The sequence below is a fragment of the Montipora foliosa genome, chromosome 8 (genome assembly GCF_036669935.1).
Source record: "Montipora foliosa isolate CH-2021 chromosome 8, ASM3666993v2, whole genome shotgun sequence".
NCBI classification, from domain to species: domain Eukaryota; kingdom Metazoa; phylum Cnidaria; class Anthozoa; order Scleractinia; family Acroporidae; genus Montipora; species Montipora foliosa.
Window position 1 is genome coordinate 11,635,760 of NC_090876.1, and position 21,225 is coordinate 11,656,984.

A 21,225-nucleotide genomic window follows, 5' to 3' on the forward strand; every position below is an offset into this window, starting at 1 on the left:
AGGTCCTTTCTAAGCTTTTTTATCTCCAATCTCAGCTTCATGTCAGTCTTCTAGTTGGAGCTTTCTCTTTCTAAGGCCCGTCATAGATGGATAAGCATTTAAACTTTGTACGATGACTCTTTGTTGCCGGACACTTAGCTTACTTGGACATCCTCCAGCGTATTTGTCTGCCACGCTTTGTCTTTCGTCAAGAGGTGTTTTTAAATTCTAAAACAAACGATTTCAAAACGTTGTATTTTTCAATGATCTCTCGAGTTAAAAATTTCCAAATTGCGTGCTAAGAAGGCAATATTAAATACTTAATGACTAGTCCCAAGGGAAACAGTTAATTTGTTTTTTTTCCGAGAATCTCAATTGGGAGCTTAAGCAAGGACGACGACGACGGCTGAGAACGCAACAAAACTTAATTAGGAAAAACAATAGTTCTGCACGCTCTGCACGTGCGTTTTACATTTTGATACATTTCTTTGCTGTTGTCGTCTTGACAACGACGTGAACTGATCAAATTTGAGGTCGTGTGGAGGACGAGAGCACCTGACGATGAATTTTCAATTTTCTCTCTAAATATCCACACCGTTCTCACCAATTTTATTCTTGCAATGTGGATTCATATTCTCCTTGCCAAGCGACTTGGAGAAATCGCAAAATTATCACAGTAACAGGAAATAATATTTTTAGACAACGTTCTCGTAGCCGTAGTCGTCGTCCTTGCTAAGGTCCCTAATAGCGACCTTAAGCATGCTCGACGATTACGAGAACGAGGACGACCAGAAGCGAAATTTTCGATTAAGGACAAACTGCGCATGCTTGTAAGTTTGTTTTCGTCTTCGTGCTTTCGTCGACGACGAGAAAAGTGCAGCGAAGTCGTTGTTGTGAGAACGTAAGTTTTTCCTTTGAATTTATAGCCAAATAGCGTATTATTCCAAAGCATTTAATTGCTAAATGTATCATTAAATATTCGTAGAAGCAAATGTGTGAATTTAAGTGCTTTGAGTTTAAATTATCATTAAATACAAGGAGCGGGAAAACCATGAGTAAATAAAGCTTTTGTTACTTGTCTCCTTAGTGAAATTGAATAGTTTAGTCGATGATTTTCGTAATTTCGTTTACTCACAGTCACATGTGAGACTATTTTGGAAACGCTACGTCTCTATCTGCAGCAGAATCTAGTTATCGCACAGCTCAGTGAGTCCTCAGCTTTTATTTAAGTCAATGAATTCCTTTCTGTCGTGGAATTCCTATAGTCCGAAATTTCCTTTTCCCTTTAAATCTGTAAATGCTTTTAAAAAAATTTATGAAGATGTCGTTGTCGTCTTCGGTCAGGATGCTTAAGTCTTATTTTTCCCGCTAACAACGACGTTCTCGCTCCAGTCTCTTTGACACTTCTACGTCATTTTGTCGTAGTCGTTCTCGTAATCGTCAAGCATGCTTAAGGTCCCTAATGTTTCCCTGAGGCGCAGGTCAAAAGTGCACTGTTTCCCTCTGACGTCACAGATTTTGCAATGTTGCCCTCTCAGAGACTTTTGGCTCGAAACAGTTTTATTGTTAGATATCATGTGACCTCGAAGTACCCAATGAGAGTGCGCTCTATTGGGGGAAAACATTCGGCTATATAACAAATGCCGTTTTTCTGGCTCTACAACGCCTAATAACCATACTGGTCACTTGCTTTTTACTGATTAGCACTCTCTGCCATTGTTAAGTCGCAAAAAAGTGGCTTTCATAACAAATATGCTCCCATAACTGGAAACGACAATAGCACAAATTAAGCAGCATATAATGGTGTAAAAGATGGTACAAAGGATTATTTGGGGCAATGAATCTGCTGTAACTTTCTCATTTTCGTATTTTTACAATCTTGGACAAAACTCGTTGGGAAAATGTGACGCTCTAATTTGCCTGTGTGATAAGGATTAAATTCCTCTTACTTTTCCCCCTCCCCCATTCAAATTGGTTGGTTAAAAAAACGGCTAAATGCTTACGCAGTATTTTGCATCATATTATCAACATTGGTAAGGCGGGAAGGGGGGATGGAGGCTTAACATACTTTGTGAGTGCATGTGAAATGATGCTTAAGCTAGAATTTTTCCCAAGAATTTTGTCCAAGATTGTAGTTTACAGCGAGGAGAATAAATGATATAAACTTACTCTTACTTCACCTTGTGTCCTCGTGTCGATTTTGAGGCGTCCTGGATTAGTTTGGAAATTTGCTGTGATCTCTAAAATTCAAAACTAGTCCAGAATGCCTCAAATCGACATAAGGACACAAGGTGAAGTAAGAGTAAGTTCATTTTATTTATTTTCCTCGCTGTAAACTAGGATTTGCCAATTTTTTTCTGCATTTCATGTTTCCCATATAGATCCTACAAACTGTTACGTTGACTGAGTATTCAAATTATGTGTTTGGGTGGCCTGTGGGGAAATTGCCTTCCTCTGCATAGGGATTTTGATAGGTACGCGTTGTCTCAAGGGTCGGGAATTTGACGATCACACAAAACCCCAGACTATAGACTGTGCAGACCAGGGGTAAAATATATATTTTGTAACGTTTTGTTAGTTTCACGAGAGTATGTATGTTAGGTTGCATAATACTGCTGAAGTATTTTTAGCGTGCTTGAAGGTGTCTCAAGGGGCTAGTACACTATTTAAGGTTGTTCAGTTATGCAAGAGCCATTCGAGGCATCTCTTTCAACCCTAGTTTTTGAGCCATGTCGGATTCTGAAACAGCGAGCGTCCCTCACGCGTCTTTGGAATCTAACAACGCCGGAGACTCTGCTCAACGGAGTGCTCCTTCCTCGGATACGTCCTTATTAAACGCTGAAACTTTGCGGTTATTTTCCAAACTTTTGGAAGTCAAATTTGATCAAAAGTTTGCCGCCTTTAAGCGCGATCTCGAGGACAAAGAAGCTGCCACACAATCGCAGCTTAAGAAGCTGAAAACCGAATCGAAAGCTTCAAATTCCTGTACTTTCAAGGGAAACAAAGTACAATACAAACTTAACATCTCTTTGCACGACTTAGTGGACGGTGCCATTAAGAACATCTCAAAAGGAAACCTTTCAGCAGCGATTGCCGAACTTGAATCGGTGAAGACACTTATCACAAAACGAAACAAGCTTATTCGCTTCGCTGATAAGAGTCCCGCGGGCTGGACAGCCGTTGAAGAGTACGAATCGGATGAGTTAGCGGAGGATTCTGAAGATGAAAAGAGGATCCGTTCAACAGAAAGACGGGCATTGGCCAAGATCCGCGAGAAGAAGCGTAGGACATCGTCTGCACGTCCTAGCTATACAAGTGCCTGTCAGCCATCGAGTGAAGTTTCTTCTGCTGGGCCTTCCAATACTTTTCCTGTTAATCAGCAGCTTTTTCGTGGGCAGTCCTTTCGCGAGCGTCGACCTCAACCTTCGGACAAGTGCTTCAGTTGCGGACAGAGAGGTCATTGGGCAAATTCAACTTCCTGCCCCAGCCGCCTTCGAGGAATCGTTTCAGTCCCTTCAAGCAGCAAGGCCGCAAACTGACGACAAACACAAAGTTACATTACAGAAATTAGGGAAAGACGAGTATAATTTACTGAATTTGGTTACATGTGTAAATGACTTTGATCCAGAACTCTATTGATGCGCCTGATTTATCTAGTGATGTTATGAGTCCCGAATATCAGGAGGAAGTTCCTATCGTTAAAGTTAAGGGTATTCTTAAGCGCAATGTAGCCTTTTGGGAGCATATAGGCGCTTCTCGTTTCATTCGCGATACTATTGTATATGGGTATAAGATCCCCTTTATTTACACTCCACCTGCAGCGAGCTTTGGCAATAATCGATCTGCCATTCAGCGTAGTGAATTTGTGGAACAAGCTGTTTCTGATCTCCTTATAGCAGGCTCAGTGGTTGAATGTGGGTGTGCCCCTACTGTGGTTAACCCCCTATCCGTTTCTTTTCAAGCTAGTGGTAAGAAAAGGCTCATATTAGACTTACGATATCCGAATCAATTTCTTATGAAATCCAAGATTAAATTCGAGGACGCGAAAATCATGCTTTATTCCTTTATCGATTGTTCTCAGAATTGGTTATTTTCCTTTGATATCAAATCTGGTTATCATCATATTGACATTTTCCCCCAGACCAAGAGTTTTTAGGCTTTTCCTGTTTTAAGGATGGGGTTATTCGATTTTATAAATTTACTGTTTTGCCATTCGGTATTTCCACCGGGCCTTACAAAGGTTCTGAGGCCCTTAATACGTTATTGACGTCTCCAGGCTATTCGAATTGTTGTTTATTTGGATGATGGCCTAGCGGTATGTCCAACATTTCCTGACTGTTATTCGCAGTCTATGGCTGTGAAATCAGATTTGTCCCAAGCGGGCTTTGTAGCTAATAGTCTTAAAAGCATATGGGTCCCAGTTCAGTCTCTCAGATGGTTGGGCTATCAATGGGATTTAGCGCATAATTTGTTATCTATTCCTGTGGAAAAAATCGACAGGCTACTAGCGAGTATTGACATTGTGCTCCTTCACAGAAGATTACCAGCCAGGCAACTGGCCTCTGTCACCGGAAGTATTATTTCTAATATGCTTGTTTTTGGCAACGTGTGTAAGCTGATGACCAAAAGCCTACAGAGGGCTCTCGATCGTAGGCGAGGGTGGGATTCCTATGTTGAATTAGACCCATGTGCTCGCAAAGAGTTAGAGTTTTGGAAGAATAACGTTTCTAACTTGAATTCTTGGTCGTTTCTCAATTCTGTTCGTAAGCCATCTCGCATTGTCTTTTCAGATGCCAGTGCTACTGGCTGTGCTGCCTTTATTGCAATTGATGATACGCCTGTCTCGCATATTAACTGGGATTCATTACATATGAACCAGAGCTCTACCTGGAGAGAACTTCACTGCGTCGGTTTTGCTCTGAAAAGCTTTTCACACCTTCTCTCAGGCTGCGATGTTAAGTGGTTTACTGACAACCAAGCAGTTCCTTCGATTGTTCATTCCGGTAGTATGAACGAGCACTTGCATATCTTGGCGCTCGACATATTTCAGACCGCCAAAGATAAGAATGATATGGAAGTTGAGTGGATACCTCGTACTCAGAATGAGAGGGTAGATTATTTGAGTAAGATTGTTGATTATGATGACTGGACAGTCAAGGATTGCTATTTTCATGCTGTTACCTCTGTTTGGGGCCCCTGCTCAGTAGACTGTTTTGCTAGCTACAAAAATCACAAGGTTCCCAGGTTCTATTCCAAGTACTTTAATCCAGATTCCTTGGGTGTTGATTCACTCGCCTTTAGTTGGGTCGGCGAAACATGTTGGCTTGTGCCACCTGTTTCGCTAGTTAAGAAGGTCATCCTTCATGTCTGTTTGTGTCGTTGTCGGGGAATGTTGGTACTTCCTTATTGGCTGTCAGCCCATTACTGGCCCCTTTTGGTGGAACGCGGGGGTGTTTTCAAGTCATTTGTTGCAGATTGTCTCTACGTTGAGAATGGTAAGGATGTTTTTCTCCATGGGGGAAACAAGAGTTCCCTTTTTGGATCAGAGAATTTTAGTACCCCAGTGCTTTTTCTGTTGCTCGACGGTGCTGTACGGGAATCGGTATAGGTTGCTATGGAGTTGTAGGCCGCTAGGCCGCTGGACCACTGGGCCACTGGGCCAGTTTACGACCAACGCACTAGTTTTTTGTGATTACACGAATATTGTCCGTTTTTGCGCCACTGGCTGTCTGTATGTAAGCTGTTTTGGCTGGTTGGCTTTTTTCTATTATCGAGGCTTCTTATTTTCACTGAACTTGCTCACTCGTTTGCTCATAATTATTTTTCTTTTCTTATTATGTTTATGTTTCTTCAAGGTGGACGTGCGTTTGCTTCGAAGATTGCTCACCTAAAAAATCCAGTGCTTCGTAAGTTAGCAGCCGATCTTCCCTTGCGCACCATTGAAGCGAAGGCTCCCTCGACGACGGAGCGCTATTCAAGAGCTTTTCAGAAATTCAGGGAATGGTCTTCACCTTACACAACGAGGTCGTTTGCCTGCCATCGGACGAGATATCAGTTTCTCTTTATTTAGAGTCCCTGATTCAGGGTGGTTCCCCTTATTATTCCCTTGAGTCTGCTTGCTACGGTATTAATTGGGCGCATAATTTGTATGGTTTTCAAAACCCCTGCGATTCCAAATTGGTTAAGAACGTGCTCGAGGCAGCTAAAAGAGGTCTTGCGAAACCTGTTTCTAAAAAGGAACCCGTTACCCGCGCTATGATTCTAGATATTTGTAATAGGTTTGCAGTTCCTAATGCTAATCTTTCTGATCTCCGTTTAGCAACCATTTGCGTAACCGCGTATTCCGCTTTTCTCCGCTATAATGAGTTAACTAGCCTACGCTGTTGAGATGTTAGTTTTTGCGATTCTTTTGTCAAGATTTATGTTTACAAAAGTAAAACGGATGTTTCTAGGGATGGTGCCTACGTCTTGTTGGCAAAAACAGGGTACGTTTCTTGCCCTTTCAATCTGCTTCGCAGATACGTTTCTGCTGCTAAATTAGAGTTGTCGTCTTCGTTACCCTTTTTTCGCTCTTTGTATTTCCATAAGGCTACCTCTACTTATAGTTTGCGTAGTACGGGTGTGAGTTACTCTAGAACGAGAGAAATAGTTTTACAAGCGTTTGCTGAATTAGGTTATCCGAAGAATTTTTTGGTTTACATAGTTTAAGGGCGGGGGTGCTTCCGCGGCCGCTAACGCAGGCGTTAGCGATCGGCTTTTTAAGCGTCATGGAAGGTGGAAACCGGATCAAGCTAAAAACGGTTATATTAAGGACAAACTGGATTCTCTTCTCTCAGTGTCTAGAAGTTTACATATTTAGTTTGCCATTTCTCTTTCTTTATTTTCGAACGCGGGCATCAAAAAACGAGATGCCCGCTCCTATTCTGTTTTGTGATTATTTAGATTAGTTACAAAATATTTTATAATCGTTTCAGTGTGATTAGAATATAAATATATTTTGTAACGTTTTGTTAGTTTCACGAGAGTATGTATGTTAGGTTGCATAATACTGCTGAAGTATTTTTAGCGTGCTTGTAGGTGTCTCAAGGGGCTAGTACACTATTTAAGGTTGTTCAGTTATGCAAGAGCCATTCGAGGCATCTCTTTCAACCCTAGTTTTTTATTTTATTCACTGTTGTAATTTTGTCAGAGTTTGTGAAACTGTAATGCTGTTTTTTTGTAACGCTTTACGCTCGCTGCATCAATAAACGAGATGCCCGCTCCTATTCTGTGTTTTGTGATTATTTAGATTAGTTACAAAATATTTTATGATCGTTTCAGTGTGATTAGAATATAAATATCCCCCTACTGTTGGTTCTTGCGGTTACTAGTCACGCGTGACTGACTCCCTAATACGTTTGAATTTTTAGCGCATGCTCAACTTCCCTCTACTTTCCTCTTCCCGACTTACCTATGAAGATCGAAAGAGACTCTGCTCGCGGAGTAGACAAAAGGAAGAAATTGATCACGTGCTAGGCAACCATAAATGTGCACGTGATCACCTTGTGTCAACTGAATGAACTACAGGAAAGCATGTTAATCGTTCGTCGTTTTCAGAGTAAAACAATGTCCTTGGTTTTTTTAATTGTGTTGCAATATTTAACTGAATATTTACATTTCATCTGTCGGGCCAGGAAGCCTTCTTTGACGGGTTCCTGAGAAACGTATCTATTGTGACTTCAGGGTGAACTATTTACACAATCGCGAGGTTGAGCGGCCATGTAATGGAAAATCTGAACATCCATGAGATACAAAAACAGACTTGCGAATTATCGCAAATCACAATGCTGACATGCACAAAAGCAGAAGAAATTGTTAATAAATATGAAGTTTGTTACTATCTGAATGTTTTTTTCAATGGGATGTCAAACGGCCAAGTGGATGTTATGCATAATAGGGCAAGTTCGGGCGATCAAGTTGAGCGTGTGACCCGTTATAAATCATTTTTCACAAAATGTTCCCGAATCGTCAAGTATCAGCACAGAAGACAAGAACATCATTCTGAAAGCTTATTCTACGCAAAAAGCAGGTTCTGGAGGTAATTTTGAGATTAGAAATCAAGTTTACGGCAGACAAGAATAACATGGTTACGTGTACTTATATTTAAAGGGGCTAGGTCACGCTATTTTAGGTAATTTTGTTTAATTTGGTTAATTACAAGCTCTAAACGTCAAATTGGCAGAGTAAGAGTCTTTCATTTGCAAAATCACGGCCACATAACAACTGAGAATGATTTTCCAGCTTTGTAAATGACATTTTAATATAGATTGATATAAATTTGAAGAAAGGTGGGCCGACGATATTTTAGTTAATTCTATGACCATTCGACCAGTTCTGAAATTGCCTAAAATTGCGTGACCTAGCCCCTTTAATTAAGTTAACACAACAGAAAGACGCTTACCTAATTTTGGCACGAAAATGCTTTACTATTGCCATAAAAACTATCCAGTTAAGCTCGCATATTACACAACATGATGAATTCACAAGGGCCACCTTTTCCGACGGAATATTTTTTGAAACAAACAACATATTAGCTATTAGAGGCAAAAACCCCTTCCTATTTCATTACGTGAGTGAAGACAAGAAACTCAATCGTGTCAAATAACACTCCGTGTCAAAAACGCAACTAAATAATTTTCCCACCAGTGTTCAGCATCAAACCCTTTACTTGAATTATCAAGCAAAAAATGGGTAACACAGCTTTCCTTCAAATAATTTTTGACTAACAAGAATTAGTGAAATTTCCAATTGTTACCGGAAGACTGTGCAGATCCAAGTTGTTCAATTCCTTCTCTGTCTTTGTTAAACCCATAAGTTACCAGAGGATTTTCCATTTGGTTTCAGTGTTCCACATAACAGCACACTTGGTAAAAAATTAGAAATACAGCTCACTTTGATTTCGGCTCGACGGGCGATAGATTATTGTCGAAGTCCATTACTCGCCGCTGTTAAGATTCCAGATATATTTGTCTTGTTTATGCAATTGACGTTCCATTTTTGAGCTCCATAAGGGCATATTTTGTTTAAAGATGCAATAAAACGCCACGTGCGATACAATGACTTTCGACGCCATTGCAGGTTTAATAATTAAATGGCCGTTTTTATACTGGAGACGCATAATCCGTCCAGACGAATTATGCGTCTCTCATATTATCCGTCTAGTGTAAAGCCGGGACGAACTCTATGAGACGTATAATTCGTCTTGGACGAACTTGGGCAAACATTTTTTCTGCGTAGTTTAAATTCGTCTAGTATAAAGACGGGCACTAGACGCATAATGCGTCTGGACGAACTTTCCAGTTTAGTGCGTCTTCGAGAACGCACTATGGCCGTCTTTATACTAGACGAATTTAACAGACGCAGAAAAAATGTTTGCCCAAGTTCGTCCCAGACGAATTATGCGTCTCTAGTATAAAAACGGCCAATGTGTGTACCAGGGAAATCGACGCATTACCCCAGCCCAGTCAAACCAAACAAAATACGCACAGAAGACTCTATGCACAAAGACACCACTTAGCAGGGGAGTGACAGGCAAGACGTTTCCCGACACAGAAAAAAAAAGATAAAGAAAACGAAAAATAAAACTAGACGCTCGATGAACGTACACTGGGTTGCCTGTGGTACGTGTTCTCAAAAACAGAAGGGACTGAGTTGGGTGGTATTGAACTGCAGCGTTCCAGTCAATCTTTTCAAGTCGGGGGTCATTAAGATCATTTAAGGGGTCACCCAGAAGTCGTGCCAGCAGAGACCCTTTGCCTCACACGTTGATACGACGAAACAGATCTTTTTCTGAGGTAAAAAACTTGGCTACCAGCCTTTTAATCATTAATATTTTGTCACAAAGAAAAAAACCTGTCATCTTTAGAAAAAATAGGCACGCATCGCGTACGTGTGGTAGTGCAGTAACACAGCACTTTATTCCATATAGGACACTTTGGAAAATACCATAATAATCTTTGTCTGTCCCCCCAAATTTTGCATAAGCATTGTTTCCAGTTTCTCTTGGAACTTACAATGGTCCCAAGAGAAAACAAAAACAATGCTCATGCAAAATTTGAGGGGACAAACAAAGAGTATTATGGTATTTTCCGAAGTGGCCTGGGGTCAACTGAGCTGCGTTTTGTCTTCCAGGATATTCAAGTTCAATATGTAGCTCTAGTAGTGCACGATAGGAGGCGAGGTGGCCTCATAGTTGGAGTGCTCGACTCCGGATCAAGTGCTCCGGGTTCAGGTCCTGGCCGGGGACATTGTGTTGTGTTCTTGGGCAAGACACTTTACTCTCACGGTGCCTCTCTCCACCCAGGTGTATAAATGTGTAACGGCGAATTGCTGGGGATAACCCTGCGATGGACTAGCATCCCATCCAGGGGGTAGTAACGAATACTCCTGGTCGCTCCATGCTAATGAAACTGGAGATAAGTCCCGACTTGATTGGGCCTTCTGGCTCGTAAGCAGAAACTACTTTACTTTTAATAGTACACGATATTGTTTTGGTATTGTGTACCATTGTTATGTCATGGTAAAAGTCTTAAGTAAAAAAAAATAATAATAAAACAAACAAACCCCACTCACCTTTCCGACTGGGATTGCCATACTGGCAACCCAGTAATAAAAACAATAAAACGAACAAATCCCACCCACTTTCCGACTGGGATTGCCATACTGGCAACCCAGTAAAAAACGACGAAATGAAACGCAGATTCAAATATACCTTGCGACGTAAACTTGATTTTCACTCTCAAAATTACCTCCAGAACCTACGTTTTGCGTAGAATAAGCTTTTAAAATGATGTTCTTGTCTTCTGTGGTTATACTTGACGATTCGGGAACATTTTGTGAAAAAGTATTTATAACGGGTCACACGCGCAACTTTCCCTGATATAAAATATGCATAACATCCACTTGGCCTTTTGACATTCCATTGAAAACACTCGTGAAATATTCGTGGATCGGTCGATTTCTCTGAAATTTGAAAGGATGATTGCTAACGAATATAGAAAGATTTTCACAATAACTAAAAATTCCTGTGTTAAGCATTAGAATTCGACGAAGAGGTAAATGCGACTAAATTTGTTGCGTGCGTTGCTATTTTTGTGATTTGACTGTTGTGCAAATATTAAATTATGAAACAATATTTACGGATAGAGCGTTAAAAAATCTTTATTTTTAGCGGTTATTTGAACATAAAAGATGCAACGCTTGACGAGAAATAATATTTTTGCTAATACAATGTATTTGAAAGAAGAAAAATTTCGCGGGAATCGCGGTGAAAATGAGTTAACAAATTTGCATACGTGCGTTGAAATGTGATTCGCAAGGAGACAGGAATTTTATTTCTCGGAGCAACTTCAGAATACCCGGCCACGATTGCGTGACATCGAACGTTTGCTCCTGCAGTCCCGCGGTCGTTACGGGTTAATGAACGTAAGGCGAGTAAAAGTATTGCTCCCGCTGTCCCGCACTCCCGCAGTGGTGAAAAATTAATATTAAATGGCTATAGAACTAGAGCTCCCGCAGTCCCGCACTCCCGCAGTGGAAAAAAATGAATATTAAATGGCTATAAAACTAGTGCTCCCGCAGTCCCGCACTCCCACAGTGGAAAAAAATGAATATTAAATGGCTATAAAACTAGTGCTCCCGCAGTCCCACACTCCCGCAGTGGAAAAAAATGAATATTAAATGGCTATAAAACTAGTGCTCCCGCAGTCCCGCACTCCCACAGTGGAAAAAAATGAATATTAAATGGCTATAAAACTAGTGCTCCCGCAGTCCCGCACTCCCACAGTGGAAAAAAATGAATATTAAATGGCTATAAAACTAGTGCTCCCGCAGTCCCGCAGTCCCGCAGTGGAAAAAAATGAATATTAAATGGCTATAAAACTAGTGCTCCCGCAGTCCCGCAGTCCCGCAGTGGAAAAAAATGAATATTAAATGGCTATAAAACTAGTGCTCCCGCAGTTCCACACTCCCGCAGTGGAAAAAAATGAATATTAAATGGCTATAAAACTAGTGCTCCCGCAGTCCCGCACTCCCACAGTGGAAAAAAATGAATATTAAATGGCTATAAAACTAGTGCTCCCGCAGTCCCGCACTCCCACAGTGGAAAAAAATGAATATTAAATGGCTATAAAACTAGTGCTCCCGCAGTCCCGCAGTCCCGCAGTGGAAAAAAATGAATATTAAATGGCTATAAAACTAGTGCTCCCGCAGTCCCGCAGTCCCGCAGTGGAAAAAAATGAATATTAAATGGCTATAAAACTAGTGCTCCCGCAGTCCCGCACTCCCACAGTGGAAAAAAATGAATATTAAATGGCTATAAAACTAGTGCTCCCGCAGTCCCGCACTCCCGCAGTGGAAAAAAATGAATATTAAATGGCTATAAAACTAGTGCTCCCGCAGTCCCGCAGTCCCGCAGTGGAAAAAAAATAAATATTAAACGGCTATAAAACTAGTGCTCCCGCAGTCCTGCACTCCCGCAGTGGAAAAAAATGAATATTAAATGGCTATAAAACTAGTGCTCCCGCAGTCCCGCACTCCCGCAGTGGAAAAAAATGAATATTAAATGGCTATAAAACTAGTGCTCCCGCAGTCCCGCAGTGGAAAAAAATGAATATTAAATGGGTATAAAACTAGTGCTCCCGCAGTCCTGCAGTCCCGCAGTGGAAAAAAATGCATATTAAATGGATATAAAACTAGTTCTCCCGCAGTCCCGCACTCCCGCAGTGGTGAAAAATTAATATGAAATGGCTATAGGCCTAAGATTATCTATTATGAATGTTTAGGCTGCTTTTTAAGTATTTTTCTTTTGTTTCCATATGCAAATATTTATTGACTGCGGGACTACGGGAGCAGGCATTTAGTGTCACGCAACCGTGGCCGGGTATTCTGAAGTTTAGCCTTTATTTAACTTCGTGGTTAATCCAATTTATTGCTACGACTTGCTAGTGGGAAGATTGCTTACATGAAACAAACGCTTTTTGCAAATTTTGAGTGTCATGAAATTACATAATCTGCGTGACAAATATCCTTTTACTCTAACCCAAAAACATTCAGATAGTAACAAACGTCATATTTACTTAACTATTTCTTCTGCTTTTGTGCTTGTCAGCATTGTGATTTGCGATAATTCGCAAGTTTGTTTTTGTATCTCATGCATGTTTAGATTTTCAATTACATGGCAACTCAGCCACTCGATTTGTGTAAATAGTTCACCCTGAAGTCAAATAGATACGTTTCTCAGGAACCCGACAAATACAAAATACTCTTTGTTTGTCTCCCCAAATTTTGCATAAGCATTGTTTTTGTTTTCTCCTGGGACCATTGTAAGTCCCAAGAGAAACTGGAAACAATGCTTATGCAAAATTTGGGGGGACAAACAAAGAGTATTGTGGTATTTTCCGAAATGGCCTATAGGCTACTTGTAACCTCTTGTTCTTTATGACTCTAGTAATTTAGTATTTAAAAACCTTTCGAGGGTGATTCTATTATCTTATCTTATCTTCTCATGCCATCACAGAGCCACAACACCAAATGCAGTGTGGTTTCCTTGTGAATGTTGTAGTCAGCTAGAGTGCGTCCATCTGCCAGTGTCTTGCCAGCAAAGATACGTCTTTGTTGGTCGGTTGGTATCCCTTCTTTTTCCATAAGTTCCGTCTTCACATCTCAACAGAATCGCTTGTCTCTTCTTCTAGAGTGATAGTTTTACCAGTCAGCGTTTTGACAAAGATCTGCATGCCATCACGGAGTCGCAACACTAAAAGCAGTGTGGATTCCTTCTGAATGTTGTAGTCAGTTAGAGTGAGGCTATTTTGCAGTTGCTTTGTAGCAAAGATAAGTCTTTGTTGGTCGGTTGGTATCCCTTCTTTTTCAATAATCTTCGTCTTCACGTCCTCAGCAGAATCGCTTGACTTTTAGAGTGATAGTTTTACCAGTCAGCGTTTAGACAAAGATCTGCATGCCAGAACGGAGTCGCAGCACTAAATACGGTGTGGATTCCTTGTGAATGTTGTAGTCAGATAGAGTGCGGCCATCTTCCAGTATCTCGCCAGAAAAGGTAAGTATTTGTTGGTCGGTTGGTATCCCTTCTTTTTTCATAATCTTCGTCTTCACGTTCTCAACAGAATCGCTTGGCTCGACTTCTAGAGTGAATGTTTTACCAGTCAGTGTTTTGACAAAGATCTGCATGCCAGAACGGAGTCGCAGCACTAAATGCAGTATGAATTCCTTCTGAATGTTGTATTCCGTTAGAGTGCGGCCATCTTCCAGTAGCTTTCTAGCAAAGATAAGTCTTTGTTGGTCGGTTGGTATCCCTTCTTTTTCCATAATCTTCGTCTTCACGTTCTCAACAGAATCGCTTGGCTCGACTTCTAGAGTGATAGTTTTACCAGTCAGCGTTTTGACAAAAATGCGCATACCACCACGGCGTCGAGACACCAAATGTAGTGTGGATTCGCGCCGAATGTTGTAGTCAGTTAAATTGCAGCCATCTTTCAGTCGCTCACCAGAAAAGATGAGTCTCTGCTGATCTGGTGGTATCCCTTTTTCCTCCAAAATTTTCGTCTTTACTTTCTCAACAGAATCACTTGGTCGGATAGCCTCGGTGGGAATATTTCCCCGACTCTGGGTAAAATCCTCTTCTGACAGTTGTTTTGTCTTGTCACCCTCCCAGACAGGCGAATAATCGGCCAACCCAGCGACCCAGTCAACATCCTTTAGTTGTCTTAATAGATCAACAGCCTTGGATACCTCAAGATTACTTTCCATCGTTGATGCTGCCGACATTTTCATCATTTTCAACTTCTCTGAGAGATTGCCTTGCTCATCTATTAATTGTGTGCCGCTCTGAGATTTCTCACGTCGACGCCCTGAAACAATACAGATTCACTCAGTCAGTGGCAAAATCATTAGTATAGCAAAGTTGAAACTAAAATAGGGTGCCTGAGCAACGACGACGGCAGCAGTTAGACCGCCACAAAACATTACGTTGAAAAAACCCTTACTAAGTTGTATAGAAACTGGAATTAAAGCTCACAATAACCAAGGAATAACTCAATCGTGTTTTCAACAACTGAGCTGAGACGGAATTTTCCATTTTTTATCCAAGTCTTTGTAATTAGCAAGTCTGTTTGTTCCGCATTTTTTTTGTCTTTATTTTGTTACCTTTTAGTGTTAATGATGTAGTGTTTATTATCGTCGCAGTATCACGTAATTAGAGTCGTACTGTCTGTCATGTCTGTAAGCTGATTGTCCCTTAGGTGATTGTCCCTTAGGTGTATTTGGTATGATATTGTAAATATAGGAATGTATGGTACCGTGTTGTGTTAACAATACGTATGTAACTAGCGTATGTGTTGCTGCGATTTTCATAATTCTGAAAAATTCATCTTCAAGCAACCTCGTTTCCAGGGTGTCTCTTCTCTTCCTCCTTTATCGTTGAGGAAAGAGACCCTGGTTGCGGCTGGTCACGTGGCTCCCGAAAGCTTGGTAGTGTAGGCCTTGTCATCTGATTTTGTGGCCAGACGTAAGACGACCTTCAAAACCGCTTTCACGGCAAGGTGTTTTATGTACTACACATGGAATTCGACGTGAAAGGCAAAAAGTTGTTGTCTAATCGATCGGATGGAACAGGAAATAAACTCGCGTCGTTCAAATTTCACAAGAGCTCAAGAGCAGTCGAATTGAGAGATAACGAAGAATGCTTAATAGTGTGCGGAGAAAAGGTTTCGTCGTGCAAGAAAGCAAGAAAGTGAAACGTTTATCCATGGGAAACAAATTTCTTCGGCGATGGGAGACCCTAAAACACGGAATGACGGAATGACGGACTGGCGGCATGACGGAAAATCACCTCAAATCCTAAAAGACGGATGTTATGAGGATTTGAATTACTTTTAGTTTATCTGTCATGCAATTCCAGACATTTCTACAATTGTCCTACATCTGTAAATATTCCAGAAATTTCTTTGATGTCACTCAACAGTTTCCACAAATAGTACACTCTGTAATACATTTAAATAGCAACAGAACAATCTAGATGCTTAAGAGTAAAAGTATAAAAGCAGGCTTGTAAGTAACAGAAAAAAACTCTTGCCCGTGGGCTAACCCTCGTGGCCGGCTATGATTGAACGTATGCTATGGATGGATGCAATACCGTGAGGAGATATAACCTTTGACCTTGCTATATCCGGAGAGAAGAAAGAGAAGAAGATACGATAGCTGTAAAGGGAAGAAGACAAAGAAGCCAGAGTTTATTGTGGAGTCCTTCGTAAGAGTTTGTGTACAGAGAAAATTCAGTGAGTGGAAAGAATCCAATGAATCAAGGAAGTCAAGAATTGTTGTCTCTAGTCGGTGGAACTTAAAGTTCGAAGTTAATCAACATCAATCTTTGACCTAAGTAAATGTAACAGTGCAAAACTAATAAATAATAGGGAAAAAGGGTAACTGCTCGTTGTCACTCTTTTGTTGCGTGCCTAAAATCGTTCTCGGGAGTTCTTTTTTCTCGCGCCTTGTTCGCGGACATCTCTTGGTTATTCCAGCACGTAACACGGAACATAAAATCTCGAGCAAAATTTTTACAAATAATTGTTTTTTAAAAACATCTTCCTTTTTAAGGTTCCTAGTATGTGTACAGTGGAACCCTGTTAATACGAAGCACGTTCGCTCGAAAATCTTCCCACATTGAAATTTGTTTCATTTCTCGCCTGAAGTTAGGTCATAAATTGCTTATTCCAAAAATGAAAAAAAAATTGGGGGTCACCGACTTTGTTTCGGAGAAAAAGGCAAAGGAAAAATGCTCTAATTTGGATAGATGGGTCATCATAACGAGATGTAGCCTGATCTACTCATTCGTCGAAAATCATAAAAAATAATATGTTAGAGGTTTCTGTGCATAGAAATATTGGAGGGGTTGTTTTTTTAGATAATTGCGTGCCGTTAGGGATGTCGTAAACAGTAGAGTTAATCCTCAACGAGCGTTTTTGTAAGCGCTACCCGTTGTAACCACTTCCGGAATTCAGGACACAAATGCAAGTGCAAGGAAAGCAAAATTTCAAAAAGATAACTTGTTACATTGTGATTTTTTTTTCATTTTATCATATTTGGTAGATTGTAAGAAGAGTAAGTGATTCATGTCTTAAAAAATAGGGGTCACCGGTGATCTAAACGAGTAAAATCGATGTGATGTTGCGAAGCTCTTGGAAAATTTCGATTGTTACGTTTTTGCTTGACTAGTCGGGGGAAGGACTGGAACCCAAGCCAGGATTGATCGATGAAAGGTTTCAGCAAGAAAACACTTTCTCGAGCATAGCAACGAAGTTTCAAGGAGGCCTTATCTTTATTTGGTTAGTGTTTTGTATCACATCTCTCATCTTCTGGAGTATGATTTTTGTGAAATTTAATAACTGACTGTTTCCGCGTAGGTCCGCACTTTTCAAGTGGATGAGGAAGACAATACAATTCTGCTCTATTTTCATGAAAGTAAAGGAAAAGAACTTTAAAAACTTGCATTCATTTTTCACTAAGAAGTTTAGCCCCATTAAATTTACGCTACGTCGCTGACTAAAACTAAGCTTTCTCGAGTTTTCAAAACGTTCAGCCACTGCTCGAGTAGCTACCTTTTCTAGCCTCCTGCTCCTTTCTCTTTAACGTTTCATGATGAATTGGAAATATATGTTCCATTCTTTTGCCCGTCTGGAAATTTTTCCCTGGCGTTTTTGTCGCCATCCTAACTGATGCTTGAAGTAATGCATGGCATATTACAGTCGCGTTACCTGCGCAGTAGAAGTTGCGCACAAACAATTAGCGCGAACGTCACTCCTCTAGTTTCTCGTGTCTTCGGTACTCGGCATTGGCACTGTCTCGCCAATATTACACATATTCCAAGTGTGCCCCACCAAGGCACAAAACACTTACTTGTAGGCAGTTATTTGCAGGTCACGTGGTGGGCTCTCGGCCAATGAAAAGGAAGGAAAAAGTACATCGAATGATAATCACATTTATTTGAACTTAATTAATATACCGTAAATCCTCTATTAAATAAGCTCCCCCTCTCTAATAAGCCCCCCCTTTTCAGAGGAGGAAAGTTAATAAACCCCCCCTCTCTATTAAGCCTCCCCCTCCCCCTCCCCCAATCCTTATTCTTCACAAAAAAATTAAGACAAATCAAAACAAGTAACCATTCTCATAAAAATTACCGAAGAACACGAGGCCGAAAGCGCATTTTTGAAGAATAAGAATTTTGTTTTTGTTACTTTTAGGCTCCCACAAGTGAATTAAATACTTTTGACCGTGACTTTAATTGTACAACGCGTAAGTCTACTCTGTCTCATACCACGGTATTTTTGCTACAGGTGATGCGTTTCGCTAAATTAAATAAGCCCCCCCCCCCCCCCCTCAAACGTGCTTGAAAAAAATAAGCCCCCCCGGGGGGCTTAATAGAGGATTTACGGTAATAATAAAAGACAATGAAGTAACGAAGTCCAAGCTCTGCGGTTGTTTCTTGTGTTGTCATTTATTCTCAGATGAGGATGTTTTGGAATGTTGAAATATCTGCGGTACTCAGTTTAGCAGATATTTGTTTTCTGCACGTCACGTCCCTAAAAGAATTCGTATAACTGTCCTTAAGAGTTATTGGCAATCAACCCTTTTGTGGTATTTAAACAGACTTAACTGAATAGAGTGTAATGTAAAGTGCTAGTTTTGTACCCTATATGAACCATGTGAGCGTCAACCCTACTGATGGAAATGGGCCCACACAAGGACAGAGAATAACTCTGACCAGGGTGGGAATTGAACCCACGACCTTCGGGTTAGATCACCGTTGCTCTACCGACTGAGCTACAAGGTCAGACGGGAGCAAGCCATGGGAACTGAAGATGTTAAAGTCACGGCAATGAACATGTACAAGTACAAGGAAGGGTAACGTTTTTACAAACGTTGGCCGTGTAGCACTTGTATTTAAACAGACTTAAGTGATTAGAGTGTAATGTGCAGCTCAGTCGGTAGAGCAGCGGTGATCTAACCCGAAGGTCGTGTGTTCCATTCCCACCCTGGTCAGAGTTTTTCTCTGTCCTTGTGTGGGCCCATTTCCATCAGTAGGGCTAACGCTCACATGGTTCATATGGGGTACAAAACTAGCACTTCACAGTACACTCTAATCAGTTAAGTCTCTTTAAATACAAGTGCTACACGGCCAAGGTTTGTAAAAACGTTACCCTGCCTTGTTCTTTTGTGGCATTGTTTTGTATTTTGGTATAAATTGTGTCTTCAAGGTGTGAGTCTTCCTTTGGGTCGAAAACTGTACGAACGACACATCACGTTTTTCTTGTGATGTATTATCAGGGCGCTTATACATAGGGCGGTGAAACGGGCACTCCGCTCTTGGTCCAATGTGTGATGCGGAGAAGGACTGGCACGAGCGCTCCTTCCGCGCTTCCGGTGCAATTAATGGCTGCCAAAAATATCCTCTCGACAAACCGGAAATCACGTTTTCTTTCTTTATTTTTGGGCCACCAGCAGTGTATTATTTGCAGGCTTTTTTGATATTTTTGACCCAAAACTCAATACTATTTTGTCTGTTGGAATATAACTCAAGTATTTTCGTCGGAAGCTGCTTAAATTTGAGTGAAGTAAGACAGTGTCGAATGCAGGTATGTCCCGCTTATCGTGACCAAGCCGTGTTCCGCTCCTTCTTTTACGAGTACTCCACATTTCTCCTCTCTAAATTTTACTTATGTTTAAGATCGATAGCTTTTACAAAACATAGTAAAAAAGCAGCTGGATATATTTGGATATAGCAGCGTTTCAGAACTTCAAACTTGCTCATTAAAATCGCTGGCGACGAATCGCCCGCCGCAGTCAATTTTACCGACAATAAAAAACTATTTTCAAGATTTCGCCCGCTTGGGAAAATCAACAAACAACAAATACGGTTTAATCAAGGCGCTTGTAAGTTCATCTTGATAATTCAAATAAAATACGAGAAAAGCTTGCTGTTAATACTCTGTCCGAAAAAGTTTGCAAAGACATGATGGCTTTGCACAACACCACAGAAAAGGGGTTTCGACAAAACACTGACCCCCAGTCAACTGACCCCCTTACTGACCCCCCTACTGACCCACTATAAAATCAATGAAAAAATGAATACTGCTTACTTAAGCCTCAACAACCCTTTTTAAACGGCATTGTTCAACAGTATTTAAGTCTAAGCACCCATTTTAAAAAGGTTAGTTTACGATTATTGTTGTGATGGCCGATTACTTCATGTAAGCTAACCTTTTAAAATGGGTGCTTAGACTTAAATACTGTTGAACAATGCTGTTTAAAAAGGGTTGTTGAGGCTTAAGTAAGCAGTATTCATTTTCCCATTGATTTTATAGGGGGTCAGTAGAGGGTCAGTAAGGGGGTCAGTTGACCGGGGGTCAGTGTTTTGTCGAAACCCACAGAAAAGACACAAGAATTTATGAAAATGTGAAATGCTTTGGAATGTCTTCAAAGATAACAGTCCACTGCAGTCAATAACAGATCAACGTGTTACCAACTTAAAGCAAGTACTTAATTACTTCAAAGCCTGGAAACAAGAGCTTCAACAAACATTCCACAGAAGGACTGATGCGTCAGAACACTTCATAACATGGCAAACAATGTTTGATCTCGAGGTAATATGTAGACCAGACTTAAAATGGATCACAGCAAAACAATGCAAAACTGATAAGTTATTGTAAATTATACCATGTCCTTGCCCCCTTAGGGATAACTATGCAAAAAAGCCATACTATTCCATGGCAACTCCTTCATATTTTGTAACAACTGAGGACAAAGCAATGATTACAGTTCCTTGTAGAATATCCTCCCGTGAGGAAAAGCAATTTGTAGCCTATCACTACTGCTACGTTTTAAGACTGACCCCATCCTTTCCCAAACCCCATATTGTTTTCTTTGCCTTTGTGCAGTTTGGACACAAACAAATAAGCTAACCTGTGGCTGATCAATATGATCAAATTTTTGTTCCATTGTGTGAAACATAAATAAAATAATTACAAGCATAAGCCCTGGAACATCCCTTAAAAAATAACAATGACTGTATTTATTGTTTAAGGCTTGACTAGCAACACCGCACAGAGAACTTAAAAAATATAGCATAACTATTTCACACTCAAGGATCACAGGCATCTATTTTTGGGGGTCTGAGGGCTTATGTGTGGCTGATCTAGC

At 40.7% G+C, this 21,225-nt stretch overlaps 1 protein-coding gene and 1 long non-coding RNA gene across 3 annotated transcripts in view; both read right to left on the bottom strand.

The window, feature by feature from the left end:
- Positions 1-11,003: 11,003 nt before the first annotated feature.
- The window catches only part of LOC137968094 (uncharacterized), a 42,390-nt gene continuing 32,168 nt past the window's right edge, over positions 11,004-21,225 (bottom strand). Inside the window, exons 3-4 of one of the 2 annotated variants that reach the window (XM_068814721.1) lie at positions 14,043-14,882; positions 11,005-13,821 (exon numbers count right to left, since the gene is read on the bottom strand). In XM_068814721.1, the coding sequence (XP_068670822.1) occupies positions 13,811-13,821; positions 14,043-14,882 (851 nt within the window). In that variant the 3' untranslated portion in view covers positions 11,005-13,810. Of the gene's footprint in view, positions 14,883-21,225 lie in introns of both variants that reach the window. The other variant, XM_068814720.1, reaches the window with a different exon arrangement.
- Positions 20,471-21,225, bottom strand: part of LOC137968099 (uncharacterized) — a 3,954-nt gene continuing 3,199 nt past the window's right edge. Inside the window, exon 2 of the long non-coding RNA XR_011116623.1 lies at positions 20,471-21,225. This exon is cut by the window's right edge and continues 845 nt beyond it. This is a non-coding gene — a long non-coding RNA (uncharacterized lncRNA).